This window comes from Acanthopagrus latus, chromosome 17, assembly GCF_904848185.1.
Source record: "Acanthopagrus latus isolate v.2019 chromosome 17, fAcaLat1.1, whole genome shotgun sequence".
Lineage (NCBI taxonomy): Eukaryota > Metazoa > Chordata > Actinopteri > Spariformes > Sparidae > Acanthopagrus > Acanthopagrus latus.
In genome coordinates this window covers 26,230,633-26,245,222 of record NC_051055.1, presented here as the reverse complement: position 1 = coordinate 26,245,222, position 14,590 = coordinate 26,230,633, and the positions used below count along the sequence as shown (strand labels likewise).

The window sequence follows — 14,590 nt, the reverse complement described above, 5'->3', positions numbered from 1 at the left end:
GCTATTTCTCAGTGTTTTGTAAGTGTTTCTGAAGGAGATCCATGTGACATCAGATCTAATACATCAGTGTGGGTTCACAGGAATGGCTGATGTTACAGGCCCAGAGTGACAACAGCCAGCCTTTTGTTAGTCTGTGTTGGTACTTTCTGTCCTCGGCCCTTCACTTTTATCGCCCCTTTCCTCGTTTTTTTTTTTTTTGTTTTTCTATTCTGGCTGTCAGTGTGATGCACTGCGTCACACAGGCCTCCTGCATTGAACTCATGTAAGCAAAACTGGTGTCACCAGTTAGTGTCTCATTGTAAATGTTCAGAGCAGTCTGCACCTGTTTCATTCTTCCTGTCATTGTGAAATCAAACTACAGACTTCCATCACATGATTACTAAAAAGGTTAGTTACAGTTTTACTTCCGCACTAATGCTCTCTGCTCGGGCATTCTCTGTGTACTTTGTTCATTCTTTCAGTTTAAGAAGGAGAGTTTAATGTTTAAAAGTCAGTAACCCTTGATGCTCATATCAATAATCCCTTATGTTAGGGCATTCCCTCAGACCAAACTCACCATACATTAAAGAGTCCAGGTATTATTTATGCAGTCAGACACGCTCCCAAATGCGGACAAAATGTTCTTTATTAAACACTAAATATTTACTTCAAGGAGACCTATTATTCTTCTTTATCTCTTCCTTTCCTTCAGCATGTTATTTTACATGTAAACGATCTTGAAAGTTAAAAAGCTCAAAGTCTGCACCAACAGATGCTTTTCCAAAGAAAACGCTGCTCCTGAATGCCTTGCCAGTAGTCCCGCCTTAAATTCCTTGACTGTGTGACATCAGTTTTGCTCCCACACACAACTTGTCCTCCAAAATCATTCAACCTGCGTTCAACCCAGGTCAGGACAAGGGTCACAAAGGTCAAATGACTCAGGTTGAGTCCTTTAGATCACATTCCCATGTGACTGCTGCACTGCTGTTATTTGGGATGCTCTGGCAAAAAAGAATAATAAATAGAAATGCAGGTCAGTCTGACACAAAAGCTGATCCTGGCTCAGCTTTTACTGCAGTGCAGCACAGACAGAGGTAGTGCAGTGTGTAAACAAACATGTAAAAGTCCTCATATTACGCTGGGTAAGAAATTATTGCTGCTTTGAAAACCTTGTACTTTAAATTGGATAATTGTTCCCTAAAGGAGTAAAGTTTTTTTTCGCTGATAACAAACTGGACTTCCTGGACTGGTTTTTATTACATCTTCTTACTGGTACCTATAGCAACACGCTCACGCCAGCACAGCCCCTGGTGTTTTTTGATGCAGTACTATTATCGTCAGAACACAGTCTCCCCCACAACTCTGTGTTAGTCTGAATGGGGTGTGCGCCTGTGGTTTTAAATGTTTAACGGGCTTTCGTCTCACATCTCTGAAGTTGTGTTTGTGTTCAGTAGAACTGAATATGGCAGAATGTGAGGAGACCCTGCAGAGGAGGCTGCTGAATGCCTGGCTTTGCAGGGAATGCGCTAGAAATACTCTGCTGGCTGAGAAAGGCCTTTTGTACTGAAGTCTGTTCCTCCCCTGCGTGCCTCTGTGGCTTTTACTGTAATAATGATGAGAAACCGAGGGAGGTAGGGAGAGAGCGTGAAGCGAGAGAAACGATGGAGAGGTGCAAGAAGAGTAAACTCGTGACTCATCAGGCGCAGTGGAAAAGGGTTCACTGAGTCAGAGATGAGGCAGGAACATTGGATGGTGGATGAGCCATGGGACGGGTGGGAATAGATGACTGTAGGTAGATTTTAAAAAAGTCAGTCAGGACTGGATTAGGCAGTTTATGAACTTCAAAGACAGTACAATGACTGGATAGGTTGACTATTGTGCGCAGCAATTTTGCCATTACATTACCCATAGAGAATTGTCATTATTCATGTGCTAGATATGTGTTTGTTGCTGTTTTTGAGTCACTGTGTGTATGATGATAATGCTCACATTGCTGCTTAGATTTGCTTTTAGTACATCATATATGGCTGTTATGATACTAATATTATTGGTGAGTATGCAAGTTTTTTTTCTGATCTTTACTGATCAGATACCATGTAAATGGCACCCTGCTGTGTGCACAAAAAAACAATATCCAATTATCCATAAAAGACAAGTGACTTGTGTAACTTTAAGCTCGTGTGAGAAAACTTACATTTGTTGACAGTTGTGTCCTTTTTCTGTTATGAGTTTTAATCTAGATAATGAAAGACGATTCTATGGGATTCTTTCCCTATATGAGTTTGGTCGTGTTTTACAGAGGATTTAAACTAAACCAGGTTTCAACATCCATACAGTGTTAGTATTAAACAGCTGTTGGAAAAATATAATTGGTACTTGTATTAGCGGTATGCAAGCTCAAGTTTCTGAATCTGTAAAATTGTATCTGATCATCTCTAATTACACCTCTAGGATGAAAGATTGAACTTCCTTTTTGACCTGCATTGATCAGCAGGGTTTATTATTTATCAGATGTTTGAAACACTTCATGATAACCCAGCTAAGTGCTGTGAAAGGACAAATGTTACAGACTAACTGAATGTGGTTCAAAGCCCTGCTGATAAAGTGAATGTACACTCAGTGAATCTTTCCTGGTAAAATAGAGGCTTTTAGCTTCAGCTTCCCCCGTTCAGCACATCTTTTTAGTCAGTGCTACTTTGATTCATGCCTTTTGTCTGGCCGTGCATTGATTGCCCTCTGCATCCCTTGTGTCAACGGCTCATTGATGCTGACTCTTTTTTTTTGCTCTCGGTCTTGATAATGTTTCTGTATTGATTTCAGTTCCCAACTGATGCAGGTCCTTTAGGCCTGCCATTGAAATTGAAGAGTAAAATTGTCTTAATTGATTTCAAAGGGGCCTCTTCCAAGGAACACTGTTTTCTCTTTTCACACTGCTCACAAGAAGTGACTTTAAAATTTACGTGACATTGAGGTCCACTTACCTACCTATAAAATACATATTTTCTAGACTGTTATCTGTATCTAAAATCAGTAATTGTCATTATGAACAACAGTCCAGATTTCTCCAGCACAAAACAGGCAAATATTGACATTTGATAGCAGTTCTTGATATTTTATCTATCTCCAACTTATTCAGAGCGAAAGCAAACTCTTTCTGGGCTCCATGTTTAACACTTGACACAAATGACTTCCCTTCTCTTTCACATGGTTTAAGTGTTGTAAGGTTTCTGCTCAGACCCTCCATGATCTTTTTCTCTGGCAGAAAAATAGTCTGTTTACATATTCAACAGGTCATATCTGAAGGCGGTGTTGAAGCACATTGGTCTGAAGTCAAGATTTTGAAATAGACGCGTCTTAAGTGATGCATCCTGATGACTTTTCTGATTATATTACCGCTAATTACAAAGTGCTCACAGAAACAGGATGAAGTTGCTCACATGATAAACATCTTAAGTTGCACATTAGTTTGTCAAACTTGTTCACAGCCATGGCTGTTGTCGTGGGTGGGACAGGTGACGCCAAAGGTGTCAAGTTAAAAGCAACCAAGTCACAACAGGCTTGTATTTGTAAAAAAGGTTGAGTAGTTTCATTATGTCAGTATGCTTTTTATTCACTGTTTCAAGCTCTAACTCTTCTTCTAATCTCTTGTAAGATATTGTTAATTCAGTTTTTTTTCTTGCAAGTTTCTTGCAGTATTTAATCTCATTTTATCTCTGTTCTCTTTTCAGGTGTGGCTGGTAGAGTAACACAAGGCAGAGGACTGGACCCCCTCCCCCCATCCCCTTGCTGTCCTGTCACGGAGAGCAGAGTCCCTGTTTGTTTTTCTTTTTCTTTTCTTTTTTTTTTTCCTGTCCAGACACAACCCGCAAACTTGTGAATTCATGATCACATGACCGTGGATATGGACGCAGTCCTGTCCGACTTTGTCCGTTCCACTGGAGCTGAACCAGGATTGGCCAGAGATCTGCTAGAGGGTGAGTCCCCGACTATTCATACCACATCCGGCAAAAGTAAATGTTTTTATAGTTGTCTTAATCATTGCTATCCTTTTGGGATGACACATTGTGGACTTGGACTGATAAAATCCAATCATTCTTTATCAGATGAAGTTAAACTTTATGAGCCTCTGCCTTTTATAGGATTAAGAAAGAAAGGGTTAGGCTGGGGAGCGAACTTGACAGCTGGTGATGCTATGACTGCCGTTCTAGTCAGTGCTTCTGGCTTGTTAATGGTAATTAGACTATCATACACTAACAGAAGGAAGGTATAGCTGGAGTCAACAGGGCTCCTGTTGCCTAGCAGCAGCAGCACAAGTTGCAGATAAGAATATGGGTTAAAAATGTAATGCAATGCAGTGAACAGCAGCAAGCCAGCGAGCCGAGACGTGCTCCAAATTCTGATATTTACTCGAGTGCAGGAATGTGCCAGTGGCCTTTACATAAGATAAGACAGCCTATGGTTGCACCGACTCCTGGTAAATATTTAAACTCATTAAGGAAGTGTCATCTGCTCGACACAGAAACAGGATTCAAATTGTCAACGCTGGACCTGGTGGCTCAAACGGATGTTCCTGTCCTCTCTCTCTGTCTGTAGGCAAGAACTGGGATTTCACTGCTGCCCTCAGTGACTTTGAGCAGCTGCGACAGGTGCATGCTGGGAACCTGACATATTCGTTCGCTGAAGACAGGACGTATCTGCCTCCAGAAAAGGAGATGGCGAGGGTAGGGCGGCCTGTACTCCACCGCCAAGATGAGGTGGTGCAAGGTGAGGCCAACAGCGGACATGTGTTTTTTTGTTGCATAATGTAATTTTACTGGTACGTTAAAGTGCTGACTTGACTGTTAACTATTGTTAAGTGACCTTTCATTTCATTCCCAAATTTGTCCTGGAAGTCTTCAAAGTTTGCGAGATAACTACCAAGAACTATCTGTGAAAACTGACTGCATATAACACGTTTTATTCGCTTCCTCTGTCACTGTCTTTCAGCAGCTACAGAAAAGCGCCTGTCGAGGGGTATTTCCCACGCCAGTTCAACCATCGTGTCCCTGGCCCGCTCTCATGTCTCAAGCACTGGAGGAACCAGTAGTGAGCCGCTTCTGGACACGCCTCTGTGCACTTTCCAACTACCAGACCTCACCGTGTACCGGGACGACTTCCGGGGCTTCATCGAGAGGGACCTTATCGAGCAGTCGATGATGGTGGCCTTGGAACATGCCGGTGAGAATTCACTCATACATATTAGTTACCTACCTGAAAAATACCTCAAACAATTAACGGATTATCAGAATAGTTGGTGATTCATTTTCTTTTGCTCGAGTGATGAATGTGTTAATCGACTAACTGTTGCAACACGAACCCACATGTGAGATTGCTGGATTTGCGTGCAAGGATCCTGTTTAAATCACAGCCATAACAGTTTATAACCACAATACAGAAACTGCAGACATCATAATCAGACAATCTTTAACCTTAATAAGGAAGAGATGTGCCTGTTTATACACATAAAATTGAGCATTTCACATTTTTATATGCATCCAAATGAAGATATTTACAGCCAAGTGTAAAATTTGATTTAATTTCCCATTGGCCTTTTTCAGGGAAAACATTTTGATACATCACATTTGGAAAGTAGCATGGGGATGCATAATAAACTTAATGATAACTCAATTTCATTTTGCTGTTTTGGGTGTCAGGGTTTTGGACTGTCACAGTCATTGCTTACTGTAGCACATTTGCTACTATGACTATTTGCTGTCATAAAGGCCTGTAGTCATTATAAAGTTATATCTTGAACCTTCATATTGGTTCGTATTAGTTTAATTTCAAAACAAGAGATCATTTATGGGAAAACATTCCTGCTGACATAAAAGCAAAACTTAAAAAATACATCCATGTTACAGCCTGTTTTCCACCATGGAAATCTAGTTTTCACACAATATGTTTATCTTTTGCTTTTTTCCTTCTGGAAAGTATTACACCAGTTGTTTTGGATTAATACCACAGGCTCTCTGCAATACAAACAGGTGAGTTAAGTTTTTCCTGTTTGCCTGCAGGTCGCCTGAACTGGTGGACGAAAGTGGTTTCGAACTGTCAGAGCCTGCTGCCTCTGGCAACAAGCGGAGATGGAAATTGCCTGTTACACGCGGCCTCGCTCGGTGAGTAGAGCTTTCAAACCAGACCCCAATACCGGGCAGGATCACACTCCATTAGCATTCATTAAGAGAGCTTCATTGTTGGTTCAAGCACTAATTGCATTTTACAATGTTGCAGTGCATATTCACTTAGCCTTTATGGCCCACTCAGGGGCCCTAGCCCAGAAAATTAATAATGTCCTAACTAATGTGTAGTCATTATTCAAGCCTTTGTAGAACATGTCCTGGTCAGTGGGTGTGAAAATGATATTCATTTGCTTAACCTGTGCTTTTTAAAAGATAGTCACAATCCATGAATCCTTTTCATTCATTTGTTTACAGTAAATCTATTTATTTTGGTCTTTTAACAAGGGAATTTTGGGCATTTTAAACATGTCAGAGTGCAGTTATACACAAGACTCTGTTGATGTGTTCAACATTTATTGTTTTGTTCTCTAATGCAGGTATGTGGGGTTTTCATGACCGGGACCTGATGCTACGCAAGTCTCTGTACGCGCTCATGGATCACGGGTTGGAGAGAGAGGCACTGAAGCGCAGGTGGAGGTGGCAGCAGACCCAGCAGAACAAAGAGGTTTGTTATGGAGGCTGCACTTTTCTCTGGGTCGTCTTTTTTAACTCTGTGATGATGGTATGACAGAGGCTTTTGAACTTGTGATCAGAATGTTTTTGTTGAAATGGGGCAAGTATTCAGGGACGAAGAAGAAGGAAGTGCCTCTCAGTGCTACCCACAGTATGCCAGATAGTGCCTGCCTTCCTGCAGTTGTTCACATGGCTGCAATCAAATATTTGAAATGCCAAATGCACACAGCTCCCTATTGTTGATTAGTTTCTGTGTTCCATGTAATTTCAGCTCTTTCAAAACACGTGGCAACAGAAAAACAACACAGGACAACACTGAGTTGCTGTAAACTAAGCTTAGTTTTGAGAGATTTCCATTAATGTATTTGATAATCAAAGCCAGACTTTTCAAATATAGGTAATTTGGGGTGCCAGTTCCATACGAGTCAGTTACCTCATGCCTTTCATAAACGGCTTTCTTTCCTTGTTTCCAGCCTTTATTTAACCAGGTTGCTTCAATTGAGATCAAGGATTTATTTTCCAAAGTGAGACCTGCCTGCCAAGACTGACAGCAACACAGTATCATAACAGTATATTACAAAAAAATACGCTGAAATGATAGAATAAAACATGCACAGAGAGCCTGGATTCAGTAGTTTTCACGATTGCTTTATTGTTGTTCAATGTTTCAGTATTCTTAAGTTTAAGACCAGTCTGTAGTTTGTTCATGAAAAGCAAATCACAAAATGTTAGAGACAAAATTACAGGAGAGGAAAATGAAAGTTGTCAGTAAGTTTACAAATAATTGATAAATAAATGCAAAGAATATCCATCCAAAGGCACTTCTTAGCATAACACCTGAACATTAAACTGCAAACATACACTCAGCGGTCACTTTATCAAACATCTCTGCCATAAATTCCACTTTCAAATAGTTTATCATGTTTAGTTTTTGTTGACATTGTCAGAAATGTAGAAAATAAGTTATCTTTTTATTGTTGAGGTGATAGTTAAAGTGGTATTGGACTACATAATATTGAGGAGTGTTTCTTTACTACATACATAAGGGGGCATAATGTAGAAACACCTCTCAGTATCCAGCAGATTAGCAGTATGACCACTAACTGACTATGACAGTATCAACAAATAAGTGTGTTTGAGAGTTTGTACATAAGTACTGCATCTGCTGCACAGCAATACATCTAAAGGTTTTCCCAGCAGGTTGGGCAGGATTTAAATATCAAAACCACTTCTGTATAAAGTGGTTTGTATTGGTTTCCTTTTCTTGGTAAACAGTTTTCTCTTTTGGAAAGGTCATGTTAGTTCACTGTAACTCTTTTTTTTTCTATATTTCATCGATTATTTGACTGTCTTGAACAGTTGACACAGCACTTTTGGTTTCTCTTTAAACTTTGACAACATGGCAATGACTGCATCAAAAGCAAACAGTGATTTTAAGATTGTTTATCACTACTCACTGTTTGACTGTATTATCTGTATGTGCTGGTATCTCCACCCACTGTTGATACTCTTTGTCAAAACCCCATTAAGAGATTATTTGAGTTGTGTATGCACTGCACTCCACTTCCATCATTCTACAGAGGCAAAAAGAGGATCTTGAGAGCCTTTTTTTTTCCAGAACACAATGACCTTTCTCCCCATGAAAGCAAGCGTAACGGCAAACTTAAAATGTTTTCCTAAGTGGTTGCAGACAGCATGCAGACACCCACAGAGGAGATGCCACACGAATGACTGCCTAATTTTCTCCTATTCTTCAACAGCTACCACAGAAGTGTCCTTAAAAAATCCAGTGGAGCTGTGCTAGGCAGCTTACTCATGTGAACATACTGTAGGTGATATGGGACATTGATTCTGAGGAAGAAGCTTATTAATAAGCAGTTTTCTTTTGTCCATATATGGAGATTAAACACATGATATTGATGGGGCTTCTGTTGCCACTGTGTGAACGACACAGGGATTTGTAAAGGCTCTGATTAAATTTCTTTCCTCAGTTGTCAGTGTGTAACCTTGTGTTAAGACGCCAGAACGTCAGTGCATGCTTTTGTGACATTTGACACTCCCTCTCTAAATGGCAAATGTGTGTGTGTTTGTGTATGTGTGTTGTGTGTCCTTCCATTCTCCTCAGTCTGGTCTGGTGTACACGGAGGAGGAGTGGCAGAAAGAGTGGAATGAACTGTTGAAGCTTGCCTCCAGTGAGCCGAGAATACACTACAGCACCAACGGCACCAACGGGTAAGGTCTGGCCCGGACAATGCGGGGACTGTTAACCCGACGCATGCTTTAGTCACACTCATGTTTTTATTCATGAGCAAACAATCAGAACTGAGTGGCTGGCCCTCATTTTAGTCAATCTGCTGTTTGTGGTAAGAGTTTGTGGTGGGTTAAAATATATTGACAGAGCTCTATAATACAGATAAGTTCACCCAAAAATGAAAGTTCAGTCTTTCTCTGCTCACCCTCATAATGATGAAAAGTCAGGTGAAGCTTTGTAGTCGACAGAACATTTCTGGAGCTTTACAGCAAACATCTGGAAGCACAGGGATCCCAAACTGATTTGAAAAGATAACATTTACAACATGGACACACGTTTGAGCCTCCGTACAAACTTTGGATTGGTTGCATTACAAGGCTTTTAGCTTAGCAGCTATGTAAGATTTTTTGCTTTTAAAAGGGTGTAAATATTGTCTTTTCAGATAATTTTTGGGATCTAATGGCAAACAAAAACTTGGATTACTCCAGATGAGCTGAATGAAGCCAATTTATTCAGTTATTTAAGTTGTTTATTTCCGTTTCTAAATAACTCCCCATTTACTTAAGTTCTTTAAAAGAATGCTGTTTTGATGTGAAGCTCAAGTGATACTTACAAAACTTCATTTGAGGGAGTTGATAATGACTGAATTTATATTTTTGAGTTTAAATTCGGGTGTCCCTCAATATTGTCACTGTTATATGACCAACCAAAAGCTCTACAGCTCACGGTATGTTAAGTCATGAGGAATCCGTTGATAAACCAGATAAAAATGGAAAGTCTCCTTGGATTTTTGATTATCTCTGGTTTTGCATCAGTATAAACAATTGTGTTTCTGTTAACCAAAGCTGTGTTGTTGCTGTCTTCAGGGTGGAATCCTCAGATGAACCAGTTTATGAGAGTTTAGAGGAGTTTCACGTCTTCGTGTTGGCGCATGTCCTCAGAAGGCCCATAGTGGTGGTGGCGGACACCATGCTGAGGGACTCCGGGGGAGAGGGTAAATATACCAGAAGACTCATGTTGCTAATGCATCACGCACCGTGTTTCATTGTGTTTTTCATCACTTCATTATAAAATTAATCTGTCCTGAATCTCACAATGATCACGTACATCTTATACAGAATTTCAGCAGAAAATCCAGACAATCATGAGGGAGTCTTTGAAAGAAAACACTAAGTTGTCAGTGACTGATAGCTTCCCTGAGTTGTCCTAATAAAGTAAACACCACCCATCTGCTTTCTCAAGCTGGTTAAAACAAACAATATGAACTACTGCCAAATACTTGTGACCCATTTCTGTCACATAAAACAAATGTGCAGACACACATTCATATTTCAGATGGTAACAAACGGCACTCCTGCTGAACAGGCAGCCTAAATAGTTTGATAATTGTAGTAGCTATTAATTTGTTTTACTCTCTTTAGACACTTCAGTGCAATAAAAGCCTTGTTATGAAATCAATTCAGTATGCACAATTTGCAGAAAATTGTTAGCGAGTCAGTAAAGTAAGAGTTTGATTTATTAATAGAGGTGAAAGCTCATTTCTTTGGCTCACATCCTCCCGGAAACAGTGCTGAGGTCATGATATTCAGATGTTTATCGTCCTTGTAACTCTTCCCTAGCCTTTGCTCCCATCCCCTTTGGAGGCATCTACCTGCCACTGGAAGTGCCAGCTGCCAAGTGCCATCGCTCGCCTCTGGTCCTGGCGTACGACCAGGCGCACTTTTCTGCCCTGGTCTCCATGGAGCAGAAAGACAGCTCCAAAGAGCAAGGTAATACCCGGCATCATTCATCTTTATTATCATCTGAATATTGATTTTTCTTCATGTGCAGTCTAATAGTAAGCAGTTAACATTTTAAAGCCATGAATCACAGCAAATCAATTATGAATGTAACACAGATAATGATCTGCTGAAAAATGAAAGTCCACAAATAATTGTTGTATTTTACCGTGTGTGAGATTAAGAGGAGGAGTTTTCTGACAGTAAATAGTACAAGCATCCACATTCTCAGTCTTGTTCTCAGACTTGTAGTTTTGCTTGACGTTTCAGTTAATATTGACCTTCATGATTTATTAAAGAATGATGACTCAGGCCCTTTGGGCTTTTGAATACCTGCAACTGTGATCTCTGCAACTCAACAGCTCTAGAGGTGTGGAAATTTCTTGATCGTAAAAGGCATCATTTTCTCAGACGTGAAAGGTTTTGTATTGCTTTGTTGCAGTGTTGCATGTTGGATGAACATTTGGCTAACGTTACTTGTCGAGAGATATGTTGGATAGAGGCAGCGAGTGATAAAAAAAAATGCAACCAGTAATTGAAAGCAGACATCTGGTGATACTTGTGATTTTATTAACTTAGTGGGAAGCATGAACTGGACAAGACACATGGTGAGTTTAAAATCTGCCTCAAAGACTTAAATACTTTGGTCAGACAACAGATTTAAGCCCTTAGCTAAGGTCTGGAGCCATCAAGAACACAGTCTAGTTAATCACCAGGGATTGAGGAGGCACAGTCAACTTTGCCACCCAAATCTGAGAGACGTCTAAGTCATGTATGTGATCTCTGAAGTGACCTGTCTTAGAGCTGCTGAGTTAAAAGCTTGTTTTTGACAATTACAGCACACTTGCAATGCACGGCAAAGTGATTTACTGTATGTTTTGTTTTTAATGTTTGTGTCCTGAGATGTGTCACAAAACTATTTTGTAGACTTTATATTGTAGATCAACAAGATGATGAATACAGAATTCGGATTTATCTGTCTGCTTGTATTCAGCAATGAAAAAGTAGCCATGTGCAGTGATACAGAAAACATGACATATGACATATACATTGAGATGCAACAAAAAGTTGGGTATTTGAATCAGTGACAGGTTAACAGTTATCGAATTGAGTAGAGGTGGGAATCTACACTGGCTTCACAACACTAAGCAGCTAATGACCTCTTTCTATTATTAAAGTTGACTGATATTTAGATAAAAGCTTAACTAATGATGTTATAATCTGGAAGTTTGACATTTTATCAAGAGCTGTATGGAGCAGTTACATTATTGGGTCAGTCTAAATGCTGTTTCTTATGTTTGGGAGAAACACTGAATACTTGTGCTTACTCCGAGGTTCGTGTGAACATAACAACCGTAACCTTGAAATTCAAGACGTTGCCCAGACTTTCAATTGTTCACCGGTCTAAAAATATCAGATCAGACCAGCCAAAAACAATATTGGTCAGACCCGTCTGGCTAAATGTTAAAATGGAAAGTGAAAAAATTGATTGCGCTCAGAAGTATTTCTGTCTACAGAAAATCCAGAGTGCTGCATTTTATCTTTTTTTCTAAGAATACTTTCTCCCCATCTCGTCCAGCAGTCGTGATTCCTCTCACTGACTCAGAGCACAAAATGCTGCCTCTGCACTTCGCTGTGGATCCTGGGAAAGATTGGGAGTGGGGCAAGGATGACACGGACAACGTGATGCTGGCGAGGTATGTTCTCCTTCTAAAAACAACTCTTACGCATTTACATCCAGTCGTGTTTGTCAGGTCGAATGTTTTCATAAGGTGCCTTTGACAAACGGATGCGTCAGAAGGGCCATAACTGATACAGATAAAAACGAGAGTGGTGGATGTTCTCTTGGATGTGTCTGTCCTTACAGACAGCTGTCCCTTCAGGGCGTAGAGTCAGTGTGTAGGGATTGATCCCTGACTCCAGATTAGCGACAGTGCCACCGACAATAAGATTAGCTCTAAATACCTTCTATGAATGGACCACGGGAAGTAGAGCCAAAATAGCAGCTGGTTAAAAATAACCTTCCAACTCGTTTACGTCAGTTGATGACACTGTGGAAGTCTTATTCAGATGAAATGGAGGACAGAGATAGTATTACATGAGTGGCTTTTAATATTGTTTGGAAAAGGTCATTTAGTTAAAAGGCTAGCGTAGCGTAAGAATGCACAGCAGCAAGATGCTTTAAGTGAATTTTCAAAACCATCTAGATTTCCTGCTGTGAAGCAGCAGCAGCTAAATCTTGATGTAGTTTTATCTTCAGTGTACATTACAGAAGAGGACCAGCATTATATAGCGTGAGTAAGGCTAGCGTCTAAGATTTATTTAAGAAATTGTGTTTCACCATTATGTTTCCTCTGTTCCTGACTACTGCTGCTTGTTCTTCTATTTTCTGTGATTCCTCATTTATCTCTACTAACATTGTTTATAATCCATCTCATGACCGTTGTCTCAGTGCTGTAATGCAACAAAACATTTAAGCTTCAAAGCTTCATCCGTAACGTTGGAATTCAAATTTTAAATCAACAGTAGTGTGCAGCTTCCTTTTAGCATGCCTATCAGTTCTGTTTAAGCCTGGTATTTCTGCATATATGCTTGTTGGCTACATTACTGTTATTAAAATGCTATTTGCAGAGTCAGATCCTGGCTCCTGCTGTGTGGGCTTGTATCAGATTCTTGTGATATCAACATTTCCAGTAACTTCAGAGCATTTTACCTGCAAGACCTAACATCAAAACTTGATTTCTTGACATTCTGTGATAATTGTAGTTGTTGAATGTTTTCAAAATTTCCACGTTTAGCATCTCTAATGTAAAAGACTTCTCGTTTAAAGGTCTTATTTGTCTCATTTCAAACTGATGCTTTGGGAATGACGCACGTTGAGAATGAGACTCAAAAATCTTTTTTTTTTTTTTACAAATAACAACTTTAATCCAGTGAATTGCTTTATTCGAAATGAGGAGTTTAAAATTATTTCTTAGGTTGCATTATAAAAATGTTGACAGACATTCAAAGCTTCATTCAAAAATCTCAATAGAAGAACAAGAAAATTACACTTGGTACAGCTGGCTTTTTTACAGTTAACATGAAATAACAACATCAGCTACCTAAACAACATCAGTAATTACATTTCCACAAGTACGACGCTGGAGCTCTGGCACAAAGTGTTGCTCTCCACTCGCTGAGCTTTGATTTGTCTCTCTCTCTCTCTCTCTCTCTCTCTCTCTTCTTCCCAGTGTGGCTCTCTCTTTGGAGGCCAAGCTCCAGATGTTGCACAGCTACATGACCGTCACCTGGCTGCCCCTGCCCTGTGAGGTAAAGATGAAAGTCCACACATCAACCCTGAGTCATGTTTGCTCTTCTGCAGCAGGGAGGTTTAGAAAGCCTAATTTCAGACAGTAAGATCCATGAGGACATCCTGGTTTTGCCCAAACTGATTTTGCATTTACAGGCAAGATAAATTACTGATTAAACAAAAAGAAATTGTGGTTTATTTTGAACGAACCAATGAAGGCTGATTGAGTTTACCAACAAAATAAAGTTTTGTAATAAAACACAACCCAACTCGTAATGTGATTATCAGACGGATGCCAAAGGGACTTGTGGTTAGTGTTTATTTCCCACACTTATTACAAACAAGCACAATATTATTATTTTTTTTCCTTTTCAAGCAGACCAGCTGTCCCCTTACCACTGTACAAAGCATATGTGAAAACAAACCACACTGGGCCATTCCGGTCATAAAGTCACGCCATCCAACACTGTGACAAAGGTCCTCTTGTGTGCCACATGCTAACATCAGGCAGCTCGGAAGGACAAGTCAGAGCCGTTTCATGGTTAAACTGCAGGGACTG

The 14,590-nt window shown here is 40.0% G+C and overlaps 1 protein-coding gene across 5 annotated transcripts in view; it reads left to right on the top strand.

Annotated features, from left to right (window-relative positions):
• The window catches only part of otud7b (OTU deubiquitinase 7B), a 38,526-nt gene that overhangs the window by 18,169 nt on the left and 5,767 nt on the right, over window positions 1-14,590 (top strand). For 2 of the 5 annotated variants that reach the window (XM_037074442.1, XM_037074441.1), the window contains 10 exons: window positions 3,708-3,953; window positions 4,573-4,743; window positions 4,966-5,196; window positions 6,033-6,134; window positions 6,575-6,702; window positions 8,836-8,942; window positions 9,828-9,955; window positions 10,581-10,730; window positions 12,319-12,436; window positions 13,973-14,051. In XM_037074442.1, coding sequence (XP_036930337.1) covers window positions 3,869-3,953; window positions 4,573-4,743; window positions 4,966-5,196; window positions 6,033-6,134; window positions 6,575-6,702; window positions 8,836-8,942; window positions 9,828-9,955; window positions 10,581-10,730; window positions 12,319-12,436; window positions 13,973-14,051 — 1,299 coding nt within the window. In that variant the 5' untranslated portion in view covers window positions 3,708-3,868. The remainder of the gene's footprint in view (window positions 1-3,707; window positions 3,954-4,572; window positions 4,744-4,965; window positions 5,197-6,032; window positions 6,135-6,574; window positions 6,703-8,835; window positions 8,943-9,827; window positions 9,956-10,580; window positions 10,731-12,318; window positions 12,437-13,972; window positions 14,052-14,590) is intronic. The other 3 variants (XM_037074444.1, XM_037074443.1, XM_037074445.1) reach the window with 3 other exon arrangements.